Source organism: Seriola aureovittata, chromosome 20, assembly GCF_021018895.1.
Source record: "Seriola aureovittata isolate HTS-2021-v1 ecotype China chromosome 20, ASM2101889v1, whole genome shotgun sequence".
Lineage (NCBI taxonomy): Eukaryota > Metazoa > Chordata > Actinopteri > Carangiformes > Carangidae > Seriola > Seriola aureovittata.
In genome coordinates this window covers 14,444,121-14,468,747 of record NC_079383.1, presented here as the reverse complement: position 1 = coordinate 14,468,747, position 24,627 = coordinate 14,444,121, and the positions used below count along the sequence as shown (strand labels likewise).

Sequence of the window (24,627 nt, the reverse complement as noted above, 5' to 3'; positions counted from 1 at the left end):
TATGCAATTTCAGTGCCACTTGCCCTCAGGCATAAAAAAAAACACAATTAGCAGGAAGTGTTCAATACCATCCAGTAGAAGGGGTGTTTGCTACTAACAGCACTTTGACCTTCCACATGTCGCCTGTATAAGGAGTCTAACGTGACCGTTATGATGAGAGAGGGGCCTGTTAGAGATCTGTGGTTTTTCTTTATGTAGCGCACCGAGTGAGTCAGCGCACAACCAGAGCTTCTACAGATAGGTTTCGTAATATTCAGCCCTGGTTAACGTGTACGTATAGACCCAAGCCTCAGTTGTCTAAAAACAGCACCAGTAATGAGCCAAGCCAGTGACGGGCGGAAGAGAGAAACAAACAGGCAGCAGTAGTCCGACTTTCACAAAGAGAAGAGAAGGAACAGAGAGAGACACAGATGGAGGAAGAGATGCAGAAACAGACTTGGCCTCTGCCTATTACTCTTCTGCTGAATCACTCCATCATCTGAAGACTGAACACACAACAGCTGCTCGTCGCGCTGCCGCTCTGTAATGGACCCAGATCTGAGGCGGAGAGGGAGATATGGAAATGGAGGAGGGCGAGAGGGGGAATGTATGTTTGAGAGAAATGGAGGGAGAGGGATGAAGTAAATGATAAGAAGGAAAAAGGGTTTTTTTTTTTTTTTTTTTTTTAATGGATCTCTGTTGAACCAGAGTTGACATCAACACGGTTGATGGAAGGAATTTCTTCTGGGTTGTTTCACCCGACGATAACAGTCTGGCTGGGATCCAGTGTTTCCTTCATATACATACACACATACTGGCATGAACATTTAATGCCAGATTTGTCATTTTGTTATATGAACCACAAACTGTTTGATTTTTATACTAAAATGCCACAAGCATGTGGACAGAAAAATATTTTTCTTCAGGTACTTTTAAGTAAAGCAAGGAGAGGGGGCAAGGGCTACAACTAACAATTATCATTATAAGATAATATGTAGATTATTTTCTCAATTAATCAATTAATTTTTCGCCCAAAAGTTGATCAACATGGTAAAAAAAATAAATAAAAATGTGACTTACAAGTTCCCAGAGGCCAAAGCATCTTTGGTTTTTACAACCACTACTCCAACATCCAAAGATATTCAGTTTACTATCATAAAAGATGAAGAAAACCAGCAAATATTTTTTTCATGGAGATGCTGAAAGCTGTGAATTTTTGCATAAAATATCCTGTAATTGTTTCAGCTCTAAAGCCTTTATTGAAACTGGCATATGTATTTAATGATGGATGATGTGGTTTGGCCTTGTAGTGCCAGATAAGGTAAACCTTAAAGATCATATAATATTTTAGCCAATAGCGTGCTGCAGTTTCAACACACACGAGGTCCATAAATCAACGGGTTTTCTGCTTGACAGGCCTGCACGGAGTCTGACCTCAAACCCATCCGACACCTTTAAGATCAACTGTAACTGTGACTGTGAGCCAGGCCTTATCACCCACATCACCCCACCCCCACCCCACCCAAAGCCCACCCTCTAAAGCTCTTGAGGCTGAGTGGGATCAAATCCCTGAAACCAGGTCCCTTGTGGAAAGCCTTCCCAGAAGAGTGGAGGCTGTTATATCAGCAGATGGAGGCCCATGGTTTTGGAAATAGATGTTCAACAATCAATCACAATGTTTTCCTATTTATGTAATACTGGTTTTGAGACATGCCGTACAAAAAATGTTTTACTTGTTATATATAGTCTTTGAATTCCTTCAGCTACTTTTACACATCTAACACACACTGGATGTAATCCTAGAGCAGGATGAAGCATACAGTGCGTGACGTATTATGTAACGTTTCTCTTTTAGTCTTCATCCATCTGTGAGTCATCTGTGTAAAATGTCCCTTGTTAGTTGTGGCTGTGGGTTTTTTTTTTTTTTTTTTCTGCACTAATTGTCCAATTCCAGCATTAACTTGTATGTTGAAGAGCTTCATATTTTTGATCCATTATGACAAAAAACAAACTGAATGTAAAAAAAAAAAAAAAAAAACTACAGGAAATCCTGCAGGGTTGTGAACGGAACTGAAAATGCTGCGTGTGTGTTGCTTTCTGTTTCCCGCTCTTCCTCTCCCAACTGATCTCCATTTACTGTATCGCTTGAATCCATTTCATACCACATAGTGATCTCTCAACTAAATGACTTTTGATGGACTGACTATCCGGTGTGCAGCCCAGTTTCATCGGGGGGGGGGGGAGCAGCTCCTGTGTCAGTTTCTGACATGTTTTGTCAGGAGAGAAAATAAAAGCCTTCAGACTATTAGAACAGATCCAGGATTTTCTGCGAAATTCATCCCGCAGTCGTTCGAGGCAACAGTACACTGTGTTGGACACACCCTTAGAGTGTGGTCGAGCATGTACGTGTGTGTGGCCCCGTTCTGCTGGCATGTGATTGTTAATGGGCGGGTCCAGTGCAGTGTGTGTACATTTTTCCCTCTCTTTTTTTTTTTTTTTTTTTGCCTTTCCACAGCAAATGAGGAATTCATTCTAAAGCAATATGAAAATGTACTGAAAGTGTTTTCTCATTATTTTTCTAATTAACAAATACTTTCCCCATCACTGCTGAGTAAAACTAAAAAACAAACACAAAGACTCTTCAGCTTCATCTCGAGCTGTTTTGTTGCTCACCTTTTCGGCTTTCTTATCTGAGCGCGCACGTAATAAGATCAGCCGTGGCTGAGGCAGAGCCGTGCTTGAAGTGGGTCACTAGGTGTGCCAGGTGCGTCAGGTGTGTCAGTGGAGGGTGAGATTTGATGGGAGTGATACAGGACCCGGGTCATCAACGCAGAACGAAGAAGAGCGGCGCAGTAATCGGACACATTTCCGGGGCTTGTGAGTGATGATAAAGAATGACGCGGCGTTAACACTGTGGGCTCTGGGGATGTCTTTGTTGGTCCGTTGGTCCGCCACTTTGGCTCAGTGTATCAACAAGTACTGGAGGTTCTGTCATCGCGTTTGCTACAGACACTCATGGTCCCCAGAGGACCACCGAGTTCTTCTCTAGCAGCACCATGAAGTTGACAACTTTGGTTTTTAGTGAAATGCCTAAACAACTACCGCGTGGGTTGCCATGAAATTTGTTACAGGCATTCATGTCCCCATCAGGATGAATTGTAGTATATAAAAGAATAACCAAGTACGGACAAACAGAGCTGCAGGCATGGCTCCAGACAAGCTTTAAACATAGGAATGAAATGCTCCTTTGCGGGTTGAGAGAATTCTCCCACCATCCAATCTAATAAAATCTTTTCAGGGTAACTGTTGTTTGCTTTTGTGTTTCAAAACGTGGTGTCTGCCTAGCTTCGAAACAGCCTGGTAATCTTACAGGGTAATAATTTATCTGCAAATTTATTGCAAGAGTCTAACAAACAGAAATAGTCAATTTGGTTTATTATGTCGGTGGATGACTCGTAGAAAGGGGAGTTGGTCTCGGACATCTTGGACGTACTGCACGTAGGTTTTCACTGGACAAGAGATGATGCTAGAGGCACCTACTGCCAAACGACTGGACTGGCGGAAGCTAAATCCCACTCCTGCTTATCAATTGCATGATGCACGGGATGTATTGGTTGCTATGCCGACAGCTTGTTACTGCACTGGTTAGGCCTCCCTCTTGCCTTCTCCTGTTTGAACTGATGTATAAAAGCCATAATACCCTCACAGACAGACTTTCTTGTGATTATGTACAGTATACTTCAGTGACGCTGCCAGCGCTCAGCAACACCTCATATTAATTGTCATCATACCGTCATACCCACATTCACGAAAAGAATGGCATCGTCAGGATTTATTTCTGTGTAATCCTATTATCCCTCTAAGGCTCTGCAATAAGCGCATGACACAACGGAAATGATTAAAAAAAAGGAACATAACACGAGTGCCTGGGTTCTCAAATGTGTTTTGTCTGTGTGTTACAGGGAGGTGGTGCGGTGAAATTACCTTGAAGGAGCTGTGTACGAGGGTTTCGTCCAGGTCGATCACCACACAGTTCTTGCCGTAGTCTGCTATACTGACCTCCGGCAGGAGGAACTTGGCTGGAGGCTGCGGAGACAACATACACCCTTTACAATATTATGTGTGTACAGAGGTTCATTAGAGGGACCAGGCTGCCACACACACACACACACACACACACACACACACACACACACACACACACACACACACACACACTGTGATGGCAGCTCAGTTAGAGTGTTGGAGATGATCCCTTGTCCGCTCTGGGTGACACGAAAGACACGCTTAACAGCGTTAATGACCTGCATGAGGGTGTCCCTTAACTTCTGAGCTGAGAGCTGTATCAATGCACTGATAACTTGATGTGGTTCTTTAATTGGGACTTTGATTGTTGTGTTATTGTAGAAGTGGCTTAAATGTAATCTTTTCAGTTCTTAAAAAGCTGAATGAAGGCTGAGCAATATGGGTGAACTACTGGCATATTAATAAGAACATTTGTACAACACTAACATATATCACATTAATTCCACATTAAACTTTTAAGCCGGAATGGACGAGATGTTCTGAAACTGCTCAGAGAAATGAGGATGACGGCGGTGACAACTGAGCTATTGCTATGACAACTGAAGAAACTCCATCCACTAAGGGAGACTCGTGGTGTAGTATTTTTCTTGGCATTTAAAACCTTTTACTAGAGACGGATTGCTGCTGTTTCAGTTGGTACGTCACAAAATATACTAAATTACTCATAAAAGAAACCAAATGGAAAGTTCAATGCAATGAATTGTATTCCACCTTTATTATTTCATCGGACTACACATATACCTGTGAAACTAAGCTCTTGTTCGTTTGTGGTTAAGATTTGCTTGAAATATTTAACTTGTCATGATTGTATCGTCATGAATGTGAATAAATTATACGAGATAATGTTCAATTATTGCTCAGCTGTAAACAGAATTTGGTATTTGATGACCATATCGGCCACATCACAATATTGTGCCGTAGCACCTATAATCAGATCTTCAGTAACAGGAGGTATTGTGACAGTTACTGTCATGTCACCAGCCATTCTATATCAAAAATGACTTCTTCATCTGGTAATGTTTGCCTGCTCCCTGTTCAAGAGTCCCAGCGGATATTTTCTGTAGTACCTCATGTTGACTGAGCTCTGTGACTGTGCTGCCTTCAGGGTCGGGGTGGGGGGTAAGGAGAAAAACTTGTGTCCTCTGCCAAGCAGGCCTGGGGTTACAGACAGACACGGGGCAGATGGTACTACCACGGGGGGGGGGGGGCACACACACTCACCACATCCATGCACACATACATTCATACACGTAACCACGGTCTCACAAATCTATATAAAAAGTGAGGAGCAAGGACAATGTCCATCTTACGAACACACACATACACACTCTGGTATTAGTATGCCAGCCGTTTTCTGCATGTATCTGTGTTTTAGTGTGTTTTGGCCAGGCTGGCTGTATCTCTCACGTCTTATCGCGGGGCTGCATGCTGATGTATCACAGGAAGAATACCCTGTGAGCAAGGACACGGAATGACAAACTGTCAGGCCATGATGAATGTGATTTACACATGCATGTTGAGCAAAGAAAGAAGGACTGACTGGGACCTTGACCTTTTCAACAGGCAGCTGCACTGTGATAAAAAAAAACCCTTCATTTAAAATCACCACAGCCAGGGGGTGCTCTCCCAAACTGATAAATATCAACCACAGTGCACCATGCCCAATGATAAGACGTCATTTGACTTGATCAGTGTGAAGCAGAACACGCCAACAAACAGATGCTGAAAAACATGTTTGTCTGTTGGGAGTTAGAGGGACAATGGGAAACTCCAGTGAGTAAACCATAAACCATGTAGCTTCATGCAATACTTTTGCCATTTGCATTAATATAAGAGAGTAAATGATTACCATACAAGTAATATTTTAACGTACGAATGTAACATTTATTTCCATTTTTATTAAAAACATTCTTTGATGTTTTAGTTGTGAAACCAAAGACTAAAATCAATATATTGTATTTACTTTGTAAAGTGTATTATATAATAAAGTCAAAGGGCTGTTCATAAAGGCACTAATGCTATTTAAAAAAAAAGTTATTATTCTTCACTATCATGAGAGCTGAGCACACTGTTCACAGATGAAGCCTGGAGATGCGGCTGTTAGAGTTGCAGCTATGGATTCACTGCATTAGCAGTTGAAAATGTCCTTTTTTTATCTGTTTACTATTAATTTGTGGTGTGTTATGAACAACTTGATAAGTGTCTATATATCCCTTATGAGTGCGAGATTGGGAGGGTGAAAGTAAAGAATTAGCATATATTTGTAGGGTTTTATGTATTTGTGATTTGTGTATTTTTGCTTCTGTAGTTAAAAAGTTGTGTCTCTACTTCGTGCTGTGTTACTTGGTATTTCTGCAGCGAGGCTAAAAACTTATCACAAAGTTGCAGAGACATCCCGTTTGTGTGCTGACTTGACTGTCTGATGTCGGTTGTAACATTGCGTTACAGTAAACAGTGACGCAGACGTGACCTGTCCAGGTCATTTTGAGTTATTTAAGTTGCCTGGACCACGCTGGGAATACAAAGAGCAGACCTCATCACCACATGCGCTTCCTGCCATTGAAGGGAGGTGTCTGCTGGGTGGTGTAGTTTAAAAATTGGCTGTGATGTGGGATGCTGTTAGTGTGAATATCCTAAATTACAGTAAACCACAGGCACCGCGTACAGTCCAAAATAGCTTAATGAATTGCTGTTTCAGCACAAACAAAGCAAGGATCAGATAAATCCCCCCTTTCTGGTGAATGTCTGACAAAGTACAAATCACTGAAACCGAGTCCCATTCTAATGGACTGACAGTAGTCCATTGACCAGTGAGTTCATAACCACGACGTAATCTCTCTCAGTGTAGACAGATACGTAATTTAATCAAGTCTTTTAAGGGAGAGATCCATTTGTTGACCCAAACTGCAGCTGTAAATGTCTAGTGCAAGATTCAATAAGAAAATCAATCTCATGTTCTTTTGCAGTGATATGAAACAGAACGGAGAAACGGACAGGAGGACAAAGCAACAAAAAAAACGGTATGATAATAAATGGATTTAAATGACTTCTTTCTACCAGCTGTGTGAGTGGAGAGTAAGCAGCACAAAGCAAAGTCTGGGAAACCACATGATTATCAGAAAGGGACAGTACAGAATTTCACCTGAGAGCAAAGAAAAATCACCTCCGTGTCAACATCCACATGCAGCTAGAATGATGAAGCACAGCAAGCAGAGGGCGGACACTACTGTGATCGAGCGAGATGAAGAAAGATGAAAGATAATAATACATACACTGGGGATGGGGATGACCTGGACCTGGTCACACTGGAGAAAATAAACAGTGAGAAGAAAAAAGAGAAAGAGATTGAAACAGATAGGGCGGAAAACCAGAGAAAAGAGACAAGGAAGCAAAGGAAAAACAGTGAAAAAAAATTGTTGCAAGGAAGAAAATCAACGACATCAATATTCTAATCAACAAATGCACAGGGAGAAAAAGGAGGGAGAGGGACAGAGAAAAAAAAGGGACATATAGTACACATGGTGATCCAAAGTGAGAACAACTTGCTCAAAAACAAACAGAGCTGCCATAGTAACAAATATGGCTGGCCAGAAATCCAGCAACAGTACACTGCTGGGAGGGACTGTGGGCAAGGACCCAGCTCAAAAATCAGCCCCACTCTATAACAAGGCTTTTTATGGCAAGGTTCGCTAGGTTCACTCTAAATTAATGGGAACTCATTTGTTAAGGAGGGGTCCGGAGCGGGTCAGCGCTGACCACATGTATAGTGTCTGTGAAGGGCCACACATTCCTCCCCTGAACGAGAGACATTTACAGGTAAACAGGAGTGGAAATGTGATATGATTCTGCTCCATTTATAGCCCCGTGTACCTGCCTTGGCAGGAGAACACCGTATTTGTGGAGGAGCTCGGGGGTTTTGGCGCCTTTTCCGCGGCCAGAACGTTCGCTTCACACATCCTCACTACACTGGTCAGAGTGTGTGTGAGGAGAGGGGGAGGCGTGGGTGCCGGGGCAATCCATCACACCGGACACACACAAGGCCCGCTTTATGGGGATTAAAGAAGCGGCGGTTTGAGTGCATGCGTGTGTGCGTACATGTGTTGTCATGGGTATACGGTAAGGCTTGTGCAAGCTTGTGCGAGCATGCGCCAGAGAGAGCGAGCGAGCGAGCATGTGTGTGTGTGTGTGTGTGTGTGTGTGTGTCTTTTGAGCTTCTCAGCGTGCTGTGTGCTCTGTGTGTTATTTTGTGTGTGCGGTTGTGTGCGTAGGCAGATATCGAAGAATGCAAGATGGGAAGCGAGCCCGTATTTTCAAGCAGTGGATGGTAAACAAGCTCTGGGTTCAACGGGTTTGAAGCAGCTGGAAAAATTTGTGGAGGGAGCTCAGTGAGGCTGCACAGCGCCTCAGCCTCGGCTCTCTGCAGGAAAATGCAAACCCTAACAAGCTCACTGTAACAAAACCAAACAAATGTTACTCGTTACCGGATCTCTCGAGTCTCGTCTCTAACTAGGATTTCTCAGATAAAACATTAACTAATTCCCACAAGTTTTTTTTTTTTCATGCGGATGCAAATGGTATGTAATTTGGATTCTGGCCAACTATGATGTGAGAGAAAATTGAGCTTCACCTTGGGAGGACTGCCATTCTCCTCTGGTGGTGGGGGCAGAGAAAGTGTCTTGTTGTTGGCAGGCGGTGGCTCCACGTGGTAGTCATTGTAGTTGCGGAAGCAGCAGAAGAAAGGGCTGAAAATGCTCCGGCTCCGGTGCTTCTTTAGGCTGCTGTTGGACTGGGAGACTGAAAAGAGATAACAACCAAAATGGACAGAAGAAGCAAGGTTAGGTCAGGCTGCTTTGCATGTGCCAACCGCTGGGGGAGGACGCGTTCAGATCCCTTTCTTTAGTAGCAATACAACACTGTATGAAAACTCTTCTCTTCAAAAACGTTACCTTCTGACGAAGAGTGAGGTGAGAAGATTGATACCTCTCTCATGGCTGTCCATTCAATATGAAGCTACAGCTAGAAGTAAGCTAAGTCAGTTAGCTTAGCTTAGCACAAATGCTGGAAACAGGCGCAACAGATAGCACAGCTCATTCTGAAGGGAACAAAATCTGCCTACCAGCATATCGAAACCTCACTAATTAACAGGCATTATTAACACTAATTAACACCCGTTAATAAAAATGTCAAATTTTTACACGTGGTTTTTGTACAAATCAAACAAAGGATATATGACATGTTAATCAGTGAGCTTCAGAGGTGCTGGTAGGTGGATTTTGTTATATTTGGACAAGCTAACAGCTGGCTGTATCTCAGTAGTATCAGTAAAATTTACTCAAAGTTTCCAAAATTAAAGTACTCAATAGGGAAATATATAATTACTACTATTATATACTACATTGGTTTATATAATTTTAGTTGGTTTAACAAAGATCCCCAAAGTCCTGGAATTTTTGGTGGACATTGTGGTTTAAAAATGCATCACATTTCAGAAGCTTAATTTATGTTTTGTACATTAAAACTTATTTTGTAGAGCGACTAGTAACAGTAGCTGTCAGTGCATTATTTGAGTTAATGTGCTTAGTTACTGTATATTCAACCACTGTTGCTAACGAATAACGCTGTTAGACAAAAGAAAATGGCCTCTCTTGACTTTGAATCAAGTGCTGTTTTAAGGCCATCTCGCTGCAATGTCACCTGTTGAGAGTAGGCGTCATATCTGTTTAAAAACCTTCGTGCTAATGAAAGCTGCATCGTCTGGAACAAAAAGACACAAGTGACGCTCAGAGATGCGGACGGACTGTGTTTCATATGCACCATCGCATCATCGTGACAAAAGGAACTGAGATGTATGTTGTACGACACAGTGCGGCATCGGTTCATGCAATAGGGAGCACAGCGACAAAAATAGCCATCATCAGAGTGCCCTCTGGGAAGGCAGTCCAGTTAATTAACATCAAGAAGAGAGATGACAGCAAAATAGACAGATTAATATCATATAAATATATACAGTATATGAGAGAAAGTGGAAGAAAATATGACAATATTAGAAAAAGAAAAGGGAAAGAAAATGCAATACCTCTTATACGAAAGAGACCTTGAAAGTGCAGGTAAGACTGAAAATTGCTGTAATCACACAGGATATTCAATAATTTAATCAACTGAATTATGAAATTATTTCTGTAATATGACAAAAATGATGAAACCTAGATTCAAATGCATGGCAAAAAGGACTGATCAGTGGCTGAGTGCGGCAAAGCTCCAGGGATAAAACAACATACACATATAGGTCCCTGGTTACATCATTCCTCCTTCCCTGTCTCTGAAGTCCATGGCCTACTTTCACACTGAAAGAGAAACAAGCGGTCTTGAATGGTCTGTGGGCCTCCACGGATTATGTTTTTTATATTTTCTGTTGGTGAGGATGAGTGGATAAAAATAGAAATTTTGGGCAGCTACAGTACAAAGGCTAAAATCTGACATTGCAATTATCCCAAGGTGTTCCTGAAGTAGAAATTCTGCCAGTTTAATTGCTTTAAAAAGGTAATTTTTAGGCATGGAAATTCCAAATCTGTTCGGGACTTTGAAGTGTCCACGGGCTGACTTCAGCTGGAATCATCATTTTCATGCCTTGGAGTGGCCATCACACAGTGTCCCTGTTTGCTGCAGTCTTGTTAACGTGTTCATACAGCCGTGTGACACAGGCAGCCCAGTTAGCCATGCATGATGAGGCTGTTTGCAGCTTGCTCCTATTCTGAGAGTCTTCAGATTTGACGCCTGGAACTATCCTTGGGTTGCTCCGACTGGATCTGACAGGCTGCGGGCAGTTCGACTTCTTTGTTCTCTCCATCTTTGTAGTCCAAAGCTTGCTGTGGCTCTTCCTCTTGCCTGATAGATGTTCTGAAGAGGCAACACTTCAGTAAACAAACACAGCTATACGGTCGGGGAAGAGGAAGGCAACACGCTGCGTTACTATAACGTGTTTGGTGATTGAAGGAGATCTTCTGCCCTTGCAGACTGGATTCACTCGCTGCTGCTCCAGAAAACTAATAACACTCCGCTGGCTACAAGTATAGAGTCTATATTTCTCTCTGTCTGAGGATATAACAGCAGCTGAGGGACAGCAGGAATTCATCTGATTACAGAAAAGGGAAAACAATGCACACTGAAAGCATTAACTCCATAAGACCAAGGTCACACACACACAGACACACACAAACATGTCCACACACACACACACACACAGTTGAGGAAGTTTCATTAAGATGTCAGGAGTTTGTGTGGTGGAATTAAATATACTGTATATGCCAAATTTTGTATTGTGGCACGGCCTTTAGAGATTTGTAAACTAGCAAATCAGATTGGGTTTAATTTTAGGTGAGTGGAATATCGTTTGTGGTGCTCACACCAAAGGCTACCAATTTCTAATGAGGCACCCTTCATAAAGGGTTTCTAAGTTGTAACTAACAGCTTCTTTACTTTTCAATAAAACACTGCGCATATATCAGTTATAAGCCATTAATAAGAACAGATTTTGGGTTGCCAGATTAAAAATCTATCTTGCTTTAATTCCTTCTTCTCCAGCAGGATGTGCTGCTTTTAGGGCTGCTTAATTAGTTGATTAGTCTACCACAATTTTGCTAATCAGTAATTGTCAATAATCGAGAAAAAATAACAAAACATAACAAAAATGTGATGATTTGCTTCATTTTTCTTTTTTGTATAATTGTAAATTTATCATCTTATTTTTTTCTGACATGATCTTAGACTACACGATTATTAAATTAATAATTAATAAATTCCTTATTAAAACTATTTACAGCATGCTTGTTTGAACTTCTTAAATGTGATTTTTTTTGTTGCTGTGAGCTCCACAAACAATTGCATTGTATTTGGGTGGAGGTAGAAATTTGAGAGAACGACTGGCTGATGAAGCCAAAACTATTTTCATGGCTGGATACCACTAGAGGTAAGAGGGGAGGAAAAAAAAGCCTATTTGAAATGAAAACCCTTTAACATAATAAGTTTCCTGCTCCAGAATCATGTCTCACTCTCCCTAAAGTTGGCCTCAAATGCCTTGATGTCATTCTTCGTTCCTCCATTTTGAGACTGTCTACATTTTCCCGCCCTTGTCCGCTGCCCCGATCGACTACCCTGAAAAAGCAGGTGGGTGTGCGAGAGAGAGAGAGAGAGAGAGAAAGGAGAGGGAGCTGGAAGGGGGAGAGAAGGGCGTAGAATGGGTGGGGAGAGTTACTGTGGCGAGACAGCCTATACTTGGGTCTGATTCTTACTCCACCCCCTCCTGCAACACCACCCTACACAAACAGAGCTTTCCTTTCTCCCTTTGACACAAATAACATAGCTGAGAGTTGAGTGCTGCCGGAGACTGAGCAAACACACACATGCAGTATATGTTCACATGTTTAGGCAAACGGCCACGTGTACAGCGATCTATCGTACACTCCGCACACTGACGCATATGAAGCACACAGAAACTTTTTTTTTTTCTTTCAATGTCCTTGCCCAGGAATGTGACTGGAGTCAGCTTGCGTTGCATAGTAATGCAGCTTTCGTCAGCCCTGAGAATAACAGCGAAAGGTTAAAGTGCAGCATTTGCCGTTAAGAACACAGGGCGTCTAAACCTGCACAAACTGCAATAACACAGTGTGTTAAATCTAGCAAATAAGACACTAAAGCACCCAGATGGAAGAAAGTTAGCCGACAGTCTGCAGTCTTGTTAATAAAGGATAGGCCCCTGTAAGATCTAGGTAAAGGGTGGTGCACGCAAGTAGCTTTATCTAACAAAAGCTCCCTGGAAAGAGAGGGAGATATTAGGCCAAATCTCTAGCCTCCTCAGAGCAGGTGCACATTATTTACCCACTGAATACACTTCATTCGATTCAGCATGTTCCCTTGATCTGAAAGCTGTGAGAACGGCCCTTTAAGTCAGTGCCTGTGTCAGCGCTGCTGCTGTGTGTTAGGTAACAGTGATAGAAAGCTCGCTAGTCAATCAGAGCCAGCTGGGCCCAGGCTTCTCTGTCACATGTTCAGGCACAACCACTAACAAGGCCGGAAGAGGGAGAAAACGCAGGAAATTCTCAGCATTCCTGACAGGAAGAGATAATCACCCCGTGACCCACAGCGTGGAATAATGCCAGGCTCTGAGAGGGAATATGATCCATGGCTCAGCTCAAGACTTTTGAGGTGGCCTCCGTTACTGTAGCTTTAAAAGCACAGAATGTATGCGAGCAGTCAAAACACAACACGACACATTTCAAATACGATAGCAGGTTTAAGTTTAGCTGTCTCTTCCTCTATGGTGCATGTAGTCTCATAGGTTTATGTGAGGCAGGACATTCTTCACGCTTGGGACATATGGTCCTGGGTGAGGTGGCCTTGCTGAGCAGAAAATTAAATAATTCCAATTTATTACACCTTGAGTCTAATTTTGTAGGTCTAGCTGTCATTACTATTGGTCATAATAACGCCGTACTCACCAAAGTGATTCATGAGAGTTGCGAACAAAAAAAAAAGAAACTTGAGGTTGTAAACCAGCCAACAGTGTAGCCAGATTATCTAAACCACTTTTTGAGGGATAAACCAAAAAAGGCCACACATGTAATATCTTTAATAATCCTTCATTGCACAAGAAAATTGCATGTGCGCACAAAAAACAAAAAGTACAGTGGATTACAACTGACGGCTGTGTAATAATTTTACCATTCGAAACCTGTCTGATCATCTGACCAATCGTGTCTTGTCCTGTTTGACTTTTTCCAAGTGTCACAGAATCGCAGATCTCAGCAGTTATCTTGATCAGTTTCATGAATATTAGTGTCGGGGAAGTTAAGGGAAAAATATAATCACTTGTTACATATAACCAATTGCAAACTACATTACTTCACAAATTACTTGATATGTAACTTTCCTTACTGAGCCCGGCACATCAAAGGTCCACACCTACACGTTGCATCATCAGTCTAGAAATGGAAAACGAGGCATTGTGCTTCACTGCAGCAAACAGAAAATCTATCGTTAGGAGGTATTTCATTACCTGCCATACGTTAGCTTAGCTATCTCAGCTAAAGAAGACCTGTCCTCAACTGAAACCAAAAGTAGGCAAATCTACAAGTGGTTAGCTAGCAGCTAGCAAGACACAACATGTAAGTAAGATAACTTTTGAGATACCAGGAGGTGTATTTCTCCTGTTTTTAGTAGAGGCTAACTTGACAGCGTGTCCCCGCTCTGAGCTAACGTGTCCTTTCACAGCCTGTCCTCTGAATGCACAGAAACTACCAATAAAACAGCAAGCAAGTTGACTCCCAAATTAACAGAGCGTTACTGGGATTGGTAAACTAGTAGTTCCAATCCTTACACTGCTCGTTACTGAAAAAAGTAATTAGTAATTTATTGCCTAACACCATTCATCACCGATAACAGACTGAACTACAAACACAAGACAGAAGTTGTATTAAACTGGAGCCGTCCTATAATATATTTGTTTTGGTGCCTGTGCGACAGATCTTAAACTGCGCTCCAGCAGCAGTTAGTTGAGCAGCCGGGCAGGTAAAGTGTACAGTACCTGGGGGGCATGAAGGTGAATGTGAGAAGAGCCCATGTGAAGGTGGCTTTAATAATTCAGATGGAAAACAGGTCGGTTTTGAATGGCGTGGCTGGTTACTTAACATACACTGAATTAAAACAGCTAGCAGGCAGAGGGATTTTTCATGCCGTCGCTGAGGTGTGAAGCTACTGTAAAACTCGTCCATGATACAGTGATAACTTTGCAAGGAGACACCAACAGCCAAAAATTACATGCTAAAAGCCTGCATTCCCCACAGGCAGTGGGCACAATTTTACAGATTATTTGCCTCCTCCTGTCACTGAGATTTTGAGTGAGGGGTGTTTGCATTACAAGTGGAACCAGCTGTCTAGGGCTTATATAACACCATGTGAGATAAAGGACTTACTCAGCTGCAGTCAAAATGAAGAACAGGACTCTACACATACATGCATACACTGTTCACCTGCACAACATTCACAGGCAAAGTGAGCAACTGAAGATGAAGCTGTTTCTGTCCCTGGCTATCACTAACAACACACAGCAGCAAGGGGGAACACCTTGTTGTGCACTGTGTCAGCAAAATAACACTACGGAAGAAATCCCTGCAGTAATGCATCTCCAGACCCAATGATACTAAGAAAGGAAACATTTTTACCCTATTCTTTTAGACAGGGGCTGCAACTTACAACTACTTTCATTAATTCCTTGATTACTTTTTTTTTTTTTTAAGTTTCTTCAATTTTTAAACTTCAATTCTGAACTGAAATATGTCAACAAGTATTGAGAGAGTTGCCATGGAGTCTGATACAGGTATGAAGAGTGCCAAGAGGATAAATTGTAATGCCACCAGCCTACTCAGTAAACTGTACTGGCAGAAATGTTGCTAAAGACGTACAAGGCCACCAATGGGTGAATCCTGCTGAGTTTGGTGATCCCCTGACTTTTTCTGTAGCGCCATCGACAGGTTGACTTGATTTTTGTTTGCTATTCGGACAGCGGTGAAATGACTCCCCACAGGACGAACTGCACACACTTTGGTGGTCCAGTATTTCCATTAATGACTAAAATACCTCCAAATGTATGACGTTCCCCTCAGCTATATTTTATGTTGAGCACTAACCTGTGTTAGCATGCTAAACAATGATGGTGAACATGGAAAGCATTATACCTATTAAACAGCATATTAGCACTGTAACTGCTTACTTTTTTTTTTATTATTTGCTTAGTCTGTAAAATGTAAGAAAATAGTTCATAAATTGTCCATAATGATATCCAATGAGATGTTTTTAAAATGATAATTTTGTTTGATCAGCAACCTAAAACCCAAGGATTATCACATTTGTGGAGCTGGAACCAGGAAATGTTTGAAAATGTTTGCTTAAATCACTTAAATGGTTAGTGAATCAATATATTACATTACACACATCTAGCAGATGCTTTTGTCCAAAGAAGTGCAGGCCAGATGCACCAGCTGAAGCTACAGTCACCTTGTGTTTTGTTCTTCCACTAATTGAATAATTAATCAAATAATTGTTTCAGAATCTCAAAACGCAGAACTTTAAAGAATGAGTTGTGCCCTCGCTCATCAAAAACAGATTATTGATTGTTTCCAGACAAGGCAGAATCCCACCAAGAGAGGCGTTGATAATTACAACAGATCAGCTTCCAAAATAATATTTACAACGAGGAGCATCTGCTTCACAATACACTTGAACATGTCCCTGCTTATACACACACACACACACACACACACACACACACACACACACACACACACACACACACTTGAACAGTAAATCCAAACAGCTGAATGGAGTTAGGTAACGTCAGATGAGCTGAGCCTGACAGTTCAGCCTGTGTGTGTTCAATGTGGCGAGGTCCTTGGTGGGTTATGTGTGAGGCCATCAAGGCAATAATAGCACAGTATGATAAAATAAACTCCCATTAAGCCTCCTTACTTCCCCACACAGACAGCTGAGGCTGGGGTGAAAATTACAGGCTGTGGAGGTACACTTAGTTCTAGCAGATGCCTTTAGTCACACTGACTGACCCTCAGCTGCCCTTCTGGCTTTACTCCCCTCCACCAGCAGGATTTATATATACATTTGCATCCTACATGACTTTATGTAACTGACATTCACTCAATAACCCAGTTACATTTGAACAAGTCAAGACACAATTTTCTGAGATTCAAACACATGTACGTCTCAGTTGGCAGTTGGCACCCATGTCATGCAAGGTACTAATTCTCCTTGCTGCTGCTGTGAACCTGACAAAGAGACGTGGGTGGGTCTGCCCCTGTTTTCCAGCCCGTAGAGCATTGTAGTCGCTGTGGTGGCAGTGCCAGCCTGCATGCAGCCCCCCCCCGGGGGGGGGGGGGGACGAGGACTGCTGCTTCTTGAGCGCTTGGCGAAAGGAAGGAGATGACAAGCATGGGAGAATTAACCAACTGAGAGCTCAGGGAGAAATAATGAGGGAGATCTGACTATTCTGCTGGAGTTACGCAACCGGCAGCAACACAGCCCACATTGTTTGGGGCTGTGGCAGTTCATTATTTATATATCTTTTTATATTCTCATCTACAACTGTGCGCTCAACGCCAGAGGCTCAGCGACTGATGGGAAATCCTGCTTGCCTGTCTGTTGGTTAAAAAAGAAAAACGTTAGACGAATTAATGTCAGATGAAATTAAAGGCCTGTCTTGAGGCTTCACTTGAACATGGACATGCTCGTACACTTGGTGACCCCAGAGTGGGAGATGCTGTCAATGCAGCTGTAAAACTGGATCCTGGAAGTTGATCCAGTGAGCTGATGGAATTTAAAGGGGTACTCCAACAATTTGGTATCGAGACAGAACAGTTAAAATCAAAGCAGCAGTGGCAGAGAAATGCCGACTTTAATCCCTAACATGGGTCAAGCGCCAAAAACTCTGTATCCTGCATTTCCCACAATGCAACCAGCATCAGACCTTTCCTGCCTAGTAAATGGCCACATCTTTCAATCTCCTGAGCCACAGTCTGTAACCTAGGCTTTCTGTTAAAACTGTGTAGTCTCCAAGTCAAAGCTGAGATAAGCCTGATGACATCACTCTGACATCATTAGGGTTATTTTTTAGGCTTTAGAAAGCTTCTTTACAGCCACAAAAAAACATTATACAACTATTTTCACTGGCTGAGCAGTACCAACCGTAATGTGTAAAACCCTCTAAGCCCCTCTAAGTTTTGTTCTCACATACAAATTCACCCATAAACGTCGCAGGCATCAAAAATAACGGTAAATCAGATTAAGGCGCATTAAAATGCGGCTCGCTATGGCTGGAAAGGAAATAAACAAGTAGGTCATATTTTTGTGCATGTGTTGGTGTGAGCGTGTGTGTGCCCTGCCTGCTGCTACATTTTCCCATGCCTCTGCTCAATGAGAGGGGTTGATCTCTACGTTTTCACACACAGCATGTCCTACTTAGCGCCCCTTGAGATCTACAGTTAAACAGTATTCACCTGTACCTCTGGAGAGGCGGAGGAATATCTCTTTGTGCGTCTTCCAGCCTCTGTACTCGTGTATTTGCGTATTCCTTGCTCATCCCTTTAAAAAATGCATAAACCTTTTATGCGCTTCTGTCAAATATCTCACAAACTGGCATGCAGCATAATTCAGGAAGGGTGACAGAAAATCATTACGGACAAAACATGATCTTCCTTTTAGATAGCCAATTACTGGTGATGAATGCCAGCCAGAGGAGGGCAAAATATGCAGAAAGGCCATCCCCTTGTCAGAGCCAGGCTGGGTACCTGCCCGCAACCCCAGAGACGCAGATGCTATTGGAACACTTCCTCGTGCTCTCTCTCCTTCACAAACACACACACACACACACCCCTCCACTCTTCCTTCCTTGACCCCTACCTTTCTCTGACTGTATTGATCTGTTTTGACAATGTCCATTTGGCTGAACGGATGCTAAATAAACCCTAGCCTGCGGCCTGTCCGACTGCGCACAGCGTTCCCGTCCAGTTAAGAGGCGGTTTCGAGCGGTAGCATCCAGCCTGCTGCGGCCATGTGGCAGGCGCTCCTTTTGCTCCAATGGGATTGTGGCTTTTGGAGCATTAATAATGGTCTTCACTCATTCAAAACCACTGAATGCCAACGTGTCGAGATATACAGAGGCAAGGCAGAGTGATGTAATCCCACAACAATACTGTGCATTTAAAGCTAAGCACGACAAGCATGCACCAGAGGAACCAGAGTGTCAGTTGTTTGTCTTCAGTAGTCGAGCAGTTTGAAGACTTGAAAGTCACTGACGGGTGCGGTCAATCAAACTTAGAAATTGGATACAAGACAATGCCCCTATCTGCTGGGGTTCATATTTTCTCGTTCAAATCAATATAAACAACGTTATTACAGTGCAATCACAACCAGTTACTGCTCAGGATGGAGGCCCAACAGGGCAGAATATGATTTCATGAAGAATTTGCTTAAAAATGTTACTGTAATAGTCATTTTCATTTCGAAACAGCGTTTGCGCCAAAACAAGCAACCACAGCATATAGTGAGCTACACTTGAGACCGCGTTTGAACATAAAACTTCCCACATACAGTCCAAAGCACACAGGCATAAAAAACAAAAAAACAGGCCCAGAAAAAGCCAAACCTTTGTTGTGCAGCAGAACCAACCAACGGGATGCAGAGAACTGTTGGGTTTTTTCATGTGCAGATTACATCTTGAAACAAGCCAATCACAAAGCATTATATAAGAGGAGGAATTAAGTGTGTGCATTTGAAATAGAAATTATTCTTATGTAAATAATTTACAGCTCAAAGACAAAGAAAAGATAACTAAAAACAAACTGAATTCACATTGTGTATTTACTGTTCTGCATCCCGACCCGTCATCATCTCGTAACACAGGAATGAAACTGAACAGTACGAACAGGAATAGAAACAGGAACCTGGCCTCATGTGAGTCTCAGGACCTACAGTACTTTCTCTGACAAAAACATGATCGCTGAATTACACACATAAAATAATTAAATAAGTAAGAGAAAAATTATATGTTTTAATTAAAACTATTTGACATATAAGACTCAGTGGTGCCAGGATGTCCTTTGCCTGTAAATCCATTTGGATACTTTTTTATACAATCAATTATTAAAATATTTTTTATACAAAGCACATTCATATAAGCATATTCACGTTTTGATAAAACGTGATGCATTATTATAAATGAATTGCCCAACAGTGTATCAAGTAACCAGCTACATTAAAATGCTACTTACACGATAATGCATTATCGATATAATAATATAACACTGACAGTCACTCTGCTGCAAAACAAGCACATACTTAAGATTTTGAATGCACAATTTTTAGTTACTGTCACCAGCGTTGAAAGTATCTTTCACTTTAAACTGTTCTCAGGTCAGACTCACAGGGAGATTATTACGGAGTTCAGGTCCCCAAATGCAGATTGTAGCACAGTATCTGTGGATCTGAGGCCTCTACTGAAGTCATACTGGCAGCATATCAACTATACAGTCTGTGACAAGATTTAATAAACAAGTAAAAGGATGTTAACGGTCTATTTTAAACTGGAAGCCAGTGCTTGGACTTCAGAGCAGGAACGATGTGAGCCCTTTTCTCTTTCTTCCCAGTTAACTGCAATTCTGAGTGAAGGCTTAAGTATTCACAGTCAGCCAGTGTAGGAGTGAAGAAAGAGTCAACCCACACTATTTTCCCCTGTGGCCTCTCCGAAGACGGATTGCAGTGCGATTGCATCTCCTTCATTGTGTCTCACAATCCATAGATCTACATGCTGCCTACTAATTAAGGGCCACTTTGCTGATTTTTAACTTGAATCTTTATTGTGAGTGGATGTGAAAATTTGACATAAATCTTTCTAATGCATTCTGTGTCAAAAGAGATAACCCTTATTGGCTAAGGGGGAAAAACACACACTCATTATTACACTTTATTTAACAGAAAGAACCAAAGTCCACCACTGAGGAAGTGCACAGAAGAGAGGGGGAACTATACAGGACTGCTACTCTGCTTGTTTCCAGATATCAAAATATTGAAAGGTAATTTGATTAACATTCAAGACTGATTAATATAAGAAGAGTAACATAGTGGGTCATCATCTAATTTTATAATTTTTGTCCAAAAAACATTCTTTTTTAGTAAAGGAACATTTGTATTTGCATGGAGTTTGTCATATGATGTATCTTAGCAGGGGGAGGGGGGGTTAGCTTAAGTCTGAAAAGACTGAAATTGGGGGAAACAGCTAGCCTGGAAGATATGAACATAAACTGTGATTTTTAGGCCTCATTTTCAAGTCGAAACAAGAGATTGATACGTCGACAAACACCTAAGGGAGCCACTATTGGCGATTGACTGTTTATGAGCTCATACATAATATGAAATTCAGTGCTGGCAAGTCCACTGCGGTTACTCACAACGCCAAACAAGCTCTGCACAGAGCAACCGTAGCACAAAAGTTACTACAACAAAGCATTTATTTTCTACTTACAGCTGTTTTTTTACAGCAAGCTTTGTTTCTTGGTGTCGGCCTCAATGAATGTAAAAAGACATAAATTAATACAATCCCCCCAAATTCCACTTCAGCCGTGTTCATGCAAACGCTGAAGCAGGGGCCGATCTCGCACATACAGTTAACAAGCTTATCAGTCAAGGAGCTTAGGCTCGGAAGAAAAAAAACATTCAACTCTTCCCAATCAGCTGCCCAGTATGGTATTGGACTAAAGTAATGAAGATGTGCTGGGAAACATCTAACACTCACACACTTCCCTGGAGGTGCAGATAATCAGCTTTTCTGAGCAACATTGGCTGAAATAGGCTCATAAATCTGTAATAAGGACCTGCACTTCAGAGCAGTCCAGCTTTTCTCTCCCTCTTTCTCTCAGTCAAAATGGTGCCCTGAATATCGACTCCACCGTATGCACATAGCAATCCGATGTGATTCTCAAGGGAGGTGGACGGCTTGAGAACGACATACTGTATCCTCGAAATATATAATCGAAGACGTCTATGTCACTTATGACCACGTAAAAGATTGTTGTCCTCCTTTCCCCCTACGGTTTGAGTTGGGCCGTGACAGCGAAGTGCTGTACACAGCAGAGCGGCGACTTGTGCCAGGGACTCCAGGGGCAGCCAAAACTCACAGTAGCTCCCCTCGCTCGCTCGCTGCGCTGCGCACACCCCTGCAGGTGTGGTCCACACATCGTAAACACTTTATTAATGTACAGCAGCGAGTTCCAGGAATAACCACAAAAGCCAAGTGTGTATATACTCACAGGCCTTTCTCCAGATTAATATAAAATTAGAGCTCCAGCATTTTTCTTCTCATTTTCCTTACGGCGGTCCAAAGATTTTCTAACCAACAAGCCTTCGAGGGAATCGTGATATTTGCCATTTGCCATTGGTATACATAAATATCAGCGTCTGCTGCTCGTCCTTGTCTATGCTTCAAGTGAAATTATATGTCTCATCACCATAGCAGACATTCACATGCAGTAGGACAGGTAGAGTACATTGACCACAGGGTTTTTGAAAAGGCTGAAGGTTAATGGGCTCTGTAAAATATACCGTTTAGTGTCTTCACTGTTGTTGCGGCCTTGAGCTACAACTGGAGTAATGACAGGGGAGAATGACATTATGTCTGTTCAGGAGAATGTACAGTATATTACTCAGCCTAAGCCAAGAAAACCAAACATGTAATTAAAAAAAAAAAAAAAAAAAAAAGAATTTGTGTTTCATGTTCTTCCCCCAAAACGGGATTTTTAAAAAAGCAAACAAGTTATTCCACAGACTCTAGGGAAAATTCTACACATATTGAGCCGTGAGGAAGAAGCAAAGCTGACAAACACACTGCTTTATCCCTGTGCGACACAGGAGCAGACTCACAAAACAACACTGGTGATATTCTATATTTTTCTTATTGTCAGCAAATCCACCGAGAAGCTCAATCCAACGATACATTGATCCCACTCACAAATATTGTCTGTGTAACCCAAAGCCTGATGCAAGTTAATACTGTACGCAACGTGTATCTTCATCATCATGAACGTGGGCACTGTAGTTTATTTTGAATTAATCCACATTTACCACTTTTATGTTGTAAATATTTACTACATTACCGAATGTGTATTAATCCATGGTTGAAAATAGTCCCCAACCAATGCGCTATTTAGTTTTGCTAATGTTTGCTAAAAACTGCAGTGCCCAGCTGTTTGACGAAAATTACTGACCCTTTCTTTTAAGTTGAAGACTTGTTTATGAGGGATTTGTGTCTTTGATAGGAACCAGTTAGCTTGGACCTGAGTACCTAAGTACTGAGAGATGGACAAACACATTCCTGGTCCTTCCTTTAATGACTTTGTTAAATAAAATGAGCAATCGCATCAGTTTACTAACAAAAAAACAACCATATTTTCAGCAATATGTTGCAGTCCACATTTTGAAAAGATTACCAACATCATAATCATTGTTCAACTCAACGCTTGCAGCTGTACGTGCCGGTCGGACTGTCTGTCATCGGTCACCCAGGCAGGAGTGAAGAGCTAAACTCAGATTTGAGATAATCTGATTAAGGTAAACAGCTCGTCCATTGATACCTGCTGGACTGCGAAGTCGTCAGAGCAAGAGCCCAAGTGAGATGTGAAGCGAGACGGAGGCTGGCCGGTCTCTGACTCCCTGTGCGTTGTTAGTCCATCCATTACATCTCATTGCATCAGACCCTGAAAAGTAAACGGCTGCCAAATGAAACGCCTAATTTGGGTTTGGAGACAAGAAACGCTCTTTTCTTGGCCTCCTATGTGCTCCAGTGCTGGTATCTAGCTTTAAATTAGTTCAACATCGCTGTTTTATCTTTTATCTTGATCTCATCTTTTAACAGTTTGAATGTGTTTTGAAACATACATTCAAAGCGGACTCTGTAGTGCAAACATAGCCTTGTCCAACTTCAATACAACATGGCTTGACTTTGTACCAATACACGTGCTCCGTCTGAAGAAAGAAACCACCCACATTATGATTCCAACCCCTCACTTCATTTAACATAATCCATAATGCATAAAAATATAATCTCCACCTGACCAAATGTCTAAAAATGTTGGCTCCAGTGAGTTACTACATCTTTGCTTGGAATGAAACTGATAGGACTCTGAAAATAGCAGCACTGCCAGTGTTCTGAAATATTCAGCATGCGAGTGTGTGTGTGTGTGTGTGTGTGTGTGTGTGTGTGTGTGTGGAATCATTTGTGGCTTCAGTGCAGCCCGAGCAGGTCACAGAGTAACTGTCCTGGACAACAAGTGCTGTTTGTTGTCTGCTTTGACAGAGGCAGTAGTGAAGGGCAGGGACTCCATTCAGGAAGCTCCCTAGTGATACTGTGTGTGTGTATGTGTGTGTGTGTGTGTGTGTGTGTGTGTGTGTGTGTGTGTGTGTGTGTGTTTTTTCACAGCAGCCGTTGAAGGAGCCTGACTGTGTGTATGTGTGTGTGTGTGTGTGTTGACCGCTCTGGTCAGCGACTGAGCCTGGATTTTATCCTGCCAGATTAATTGTCAGATTCCAGATCATCTGGGATTTACTGTTCAAGACAAGCAGGATGTTGCAGACAAGAAAGTGTGGGAATTCTGTGCAGGCGATTAAGTGATGTGCTAAAAAGAAAAAAAAGCAACAGTTTTAATTTTCTTCTAACAAATTTCCTGGGTGATATTATTCAGTGCGGTGCTGAGACGGATGAAGCAGAATATTTGCTTCTTTAAAATGGTTTTCAATTATCAAGGCAGCGCCATAAGACTGGAGTGAGCTGATGAGGGAATGAAGAAATACGTCACATAAATCACAATTATTCTGGCTGCCATGATGATGCAGATCCATCCCGGTGTGGTTTCAAGCAAGGATAATGCATTATTGCAGTGAGAATAAAGGTTTTTTTTTATTTTTTTTTATCAAAACCTCATTTCTGATTTTGAATTAGGTCTGTGTTCAATT

At 42.0% G+C, this 24,627-nt stretch overlaps 1 protein-coding gene across 2 annotated transcripts in view; it reads right to left on the bottom strand.

Moving 5' to 3' along the window:
• Positions 1-24,627, bottom strand: part of ctdspla (CTD (carboxy-terminal domain, RNA polymerase II, polypeptide A) small phosphatase-like a) — a 31,635-nt gene that overhangs the window by 4,876 nt on the left and 2,132 nt on the right. The window contains exons 2-4 of one of the 2 annotated variants that reach the window (XM_056364338.1): positions 8,693-8,859; positions 7,338-7,370; positions 3,964-4,065 (exon numbers count right to left, since the gene is read on the bottom strand). In XM_056364338.1, the coding sequence (XP_056220313.1) occupies positions 3,964-4,065; positions 7,338-7,370; positions 8,693-8,859 (302 nt within the window). The remainder of the gene's footprint in view (positions 1-3,963; positions 4,066-7,337; positions 7,371-8,692; positions 8,860-24,627) is intronic. The other variant, XM_056364339.1, reaches the window with a different exon arrangement.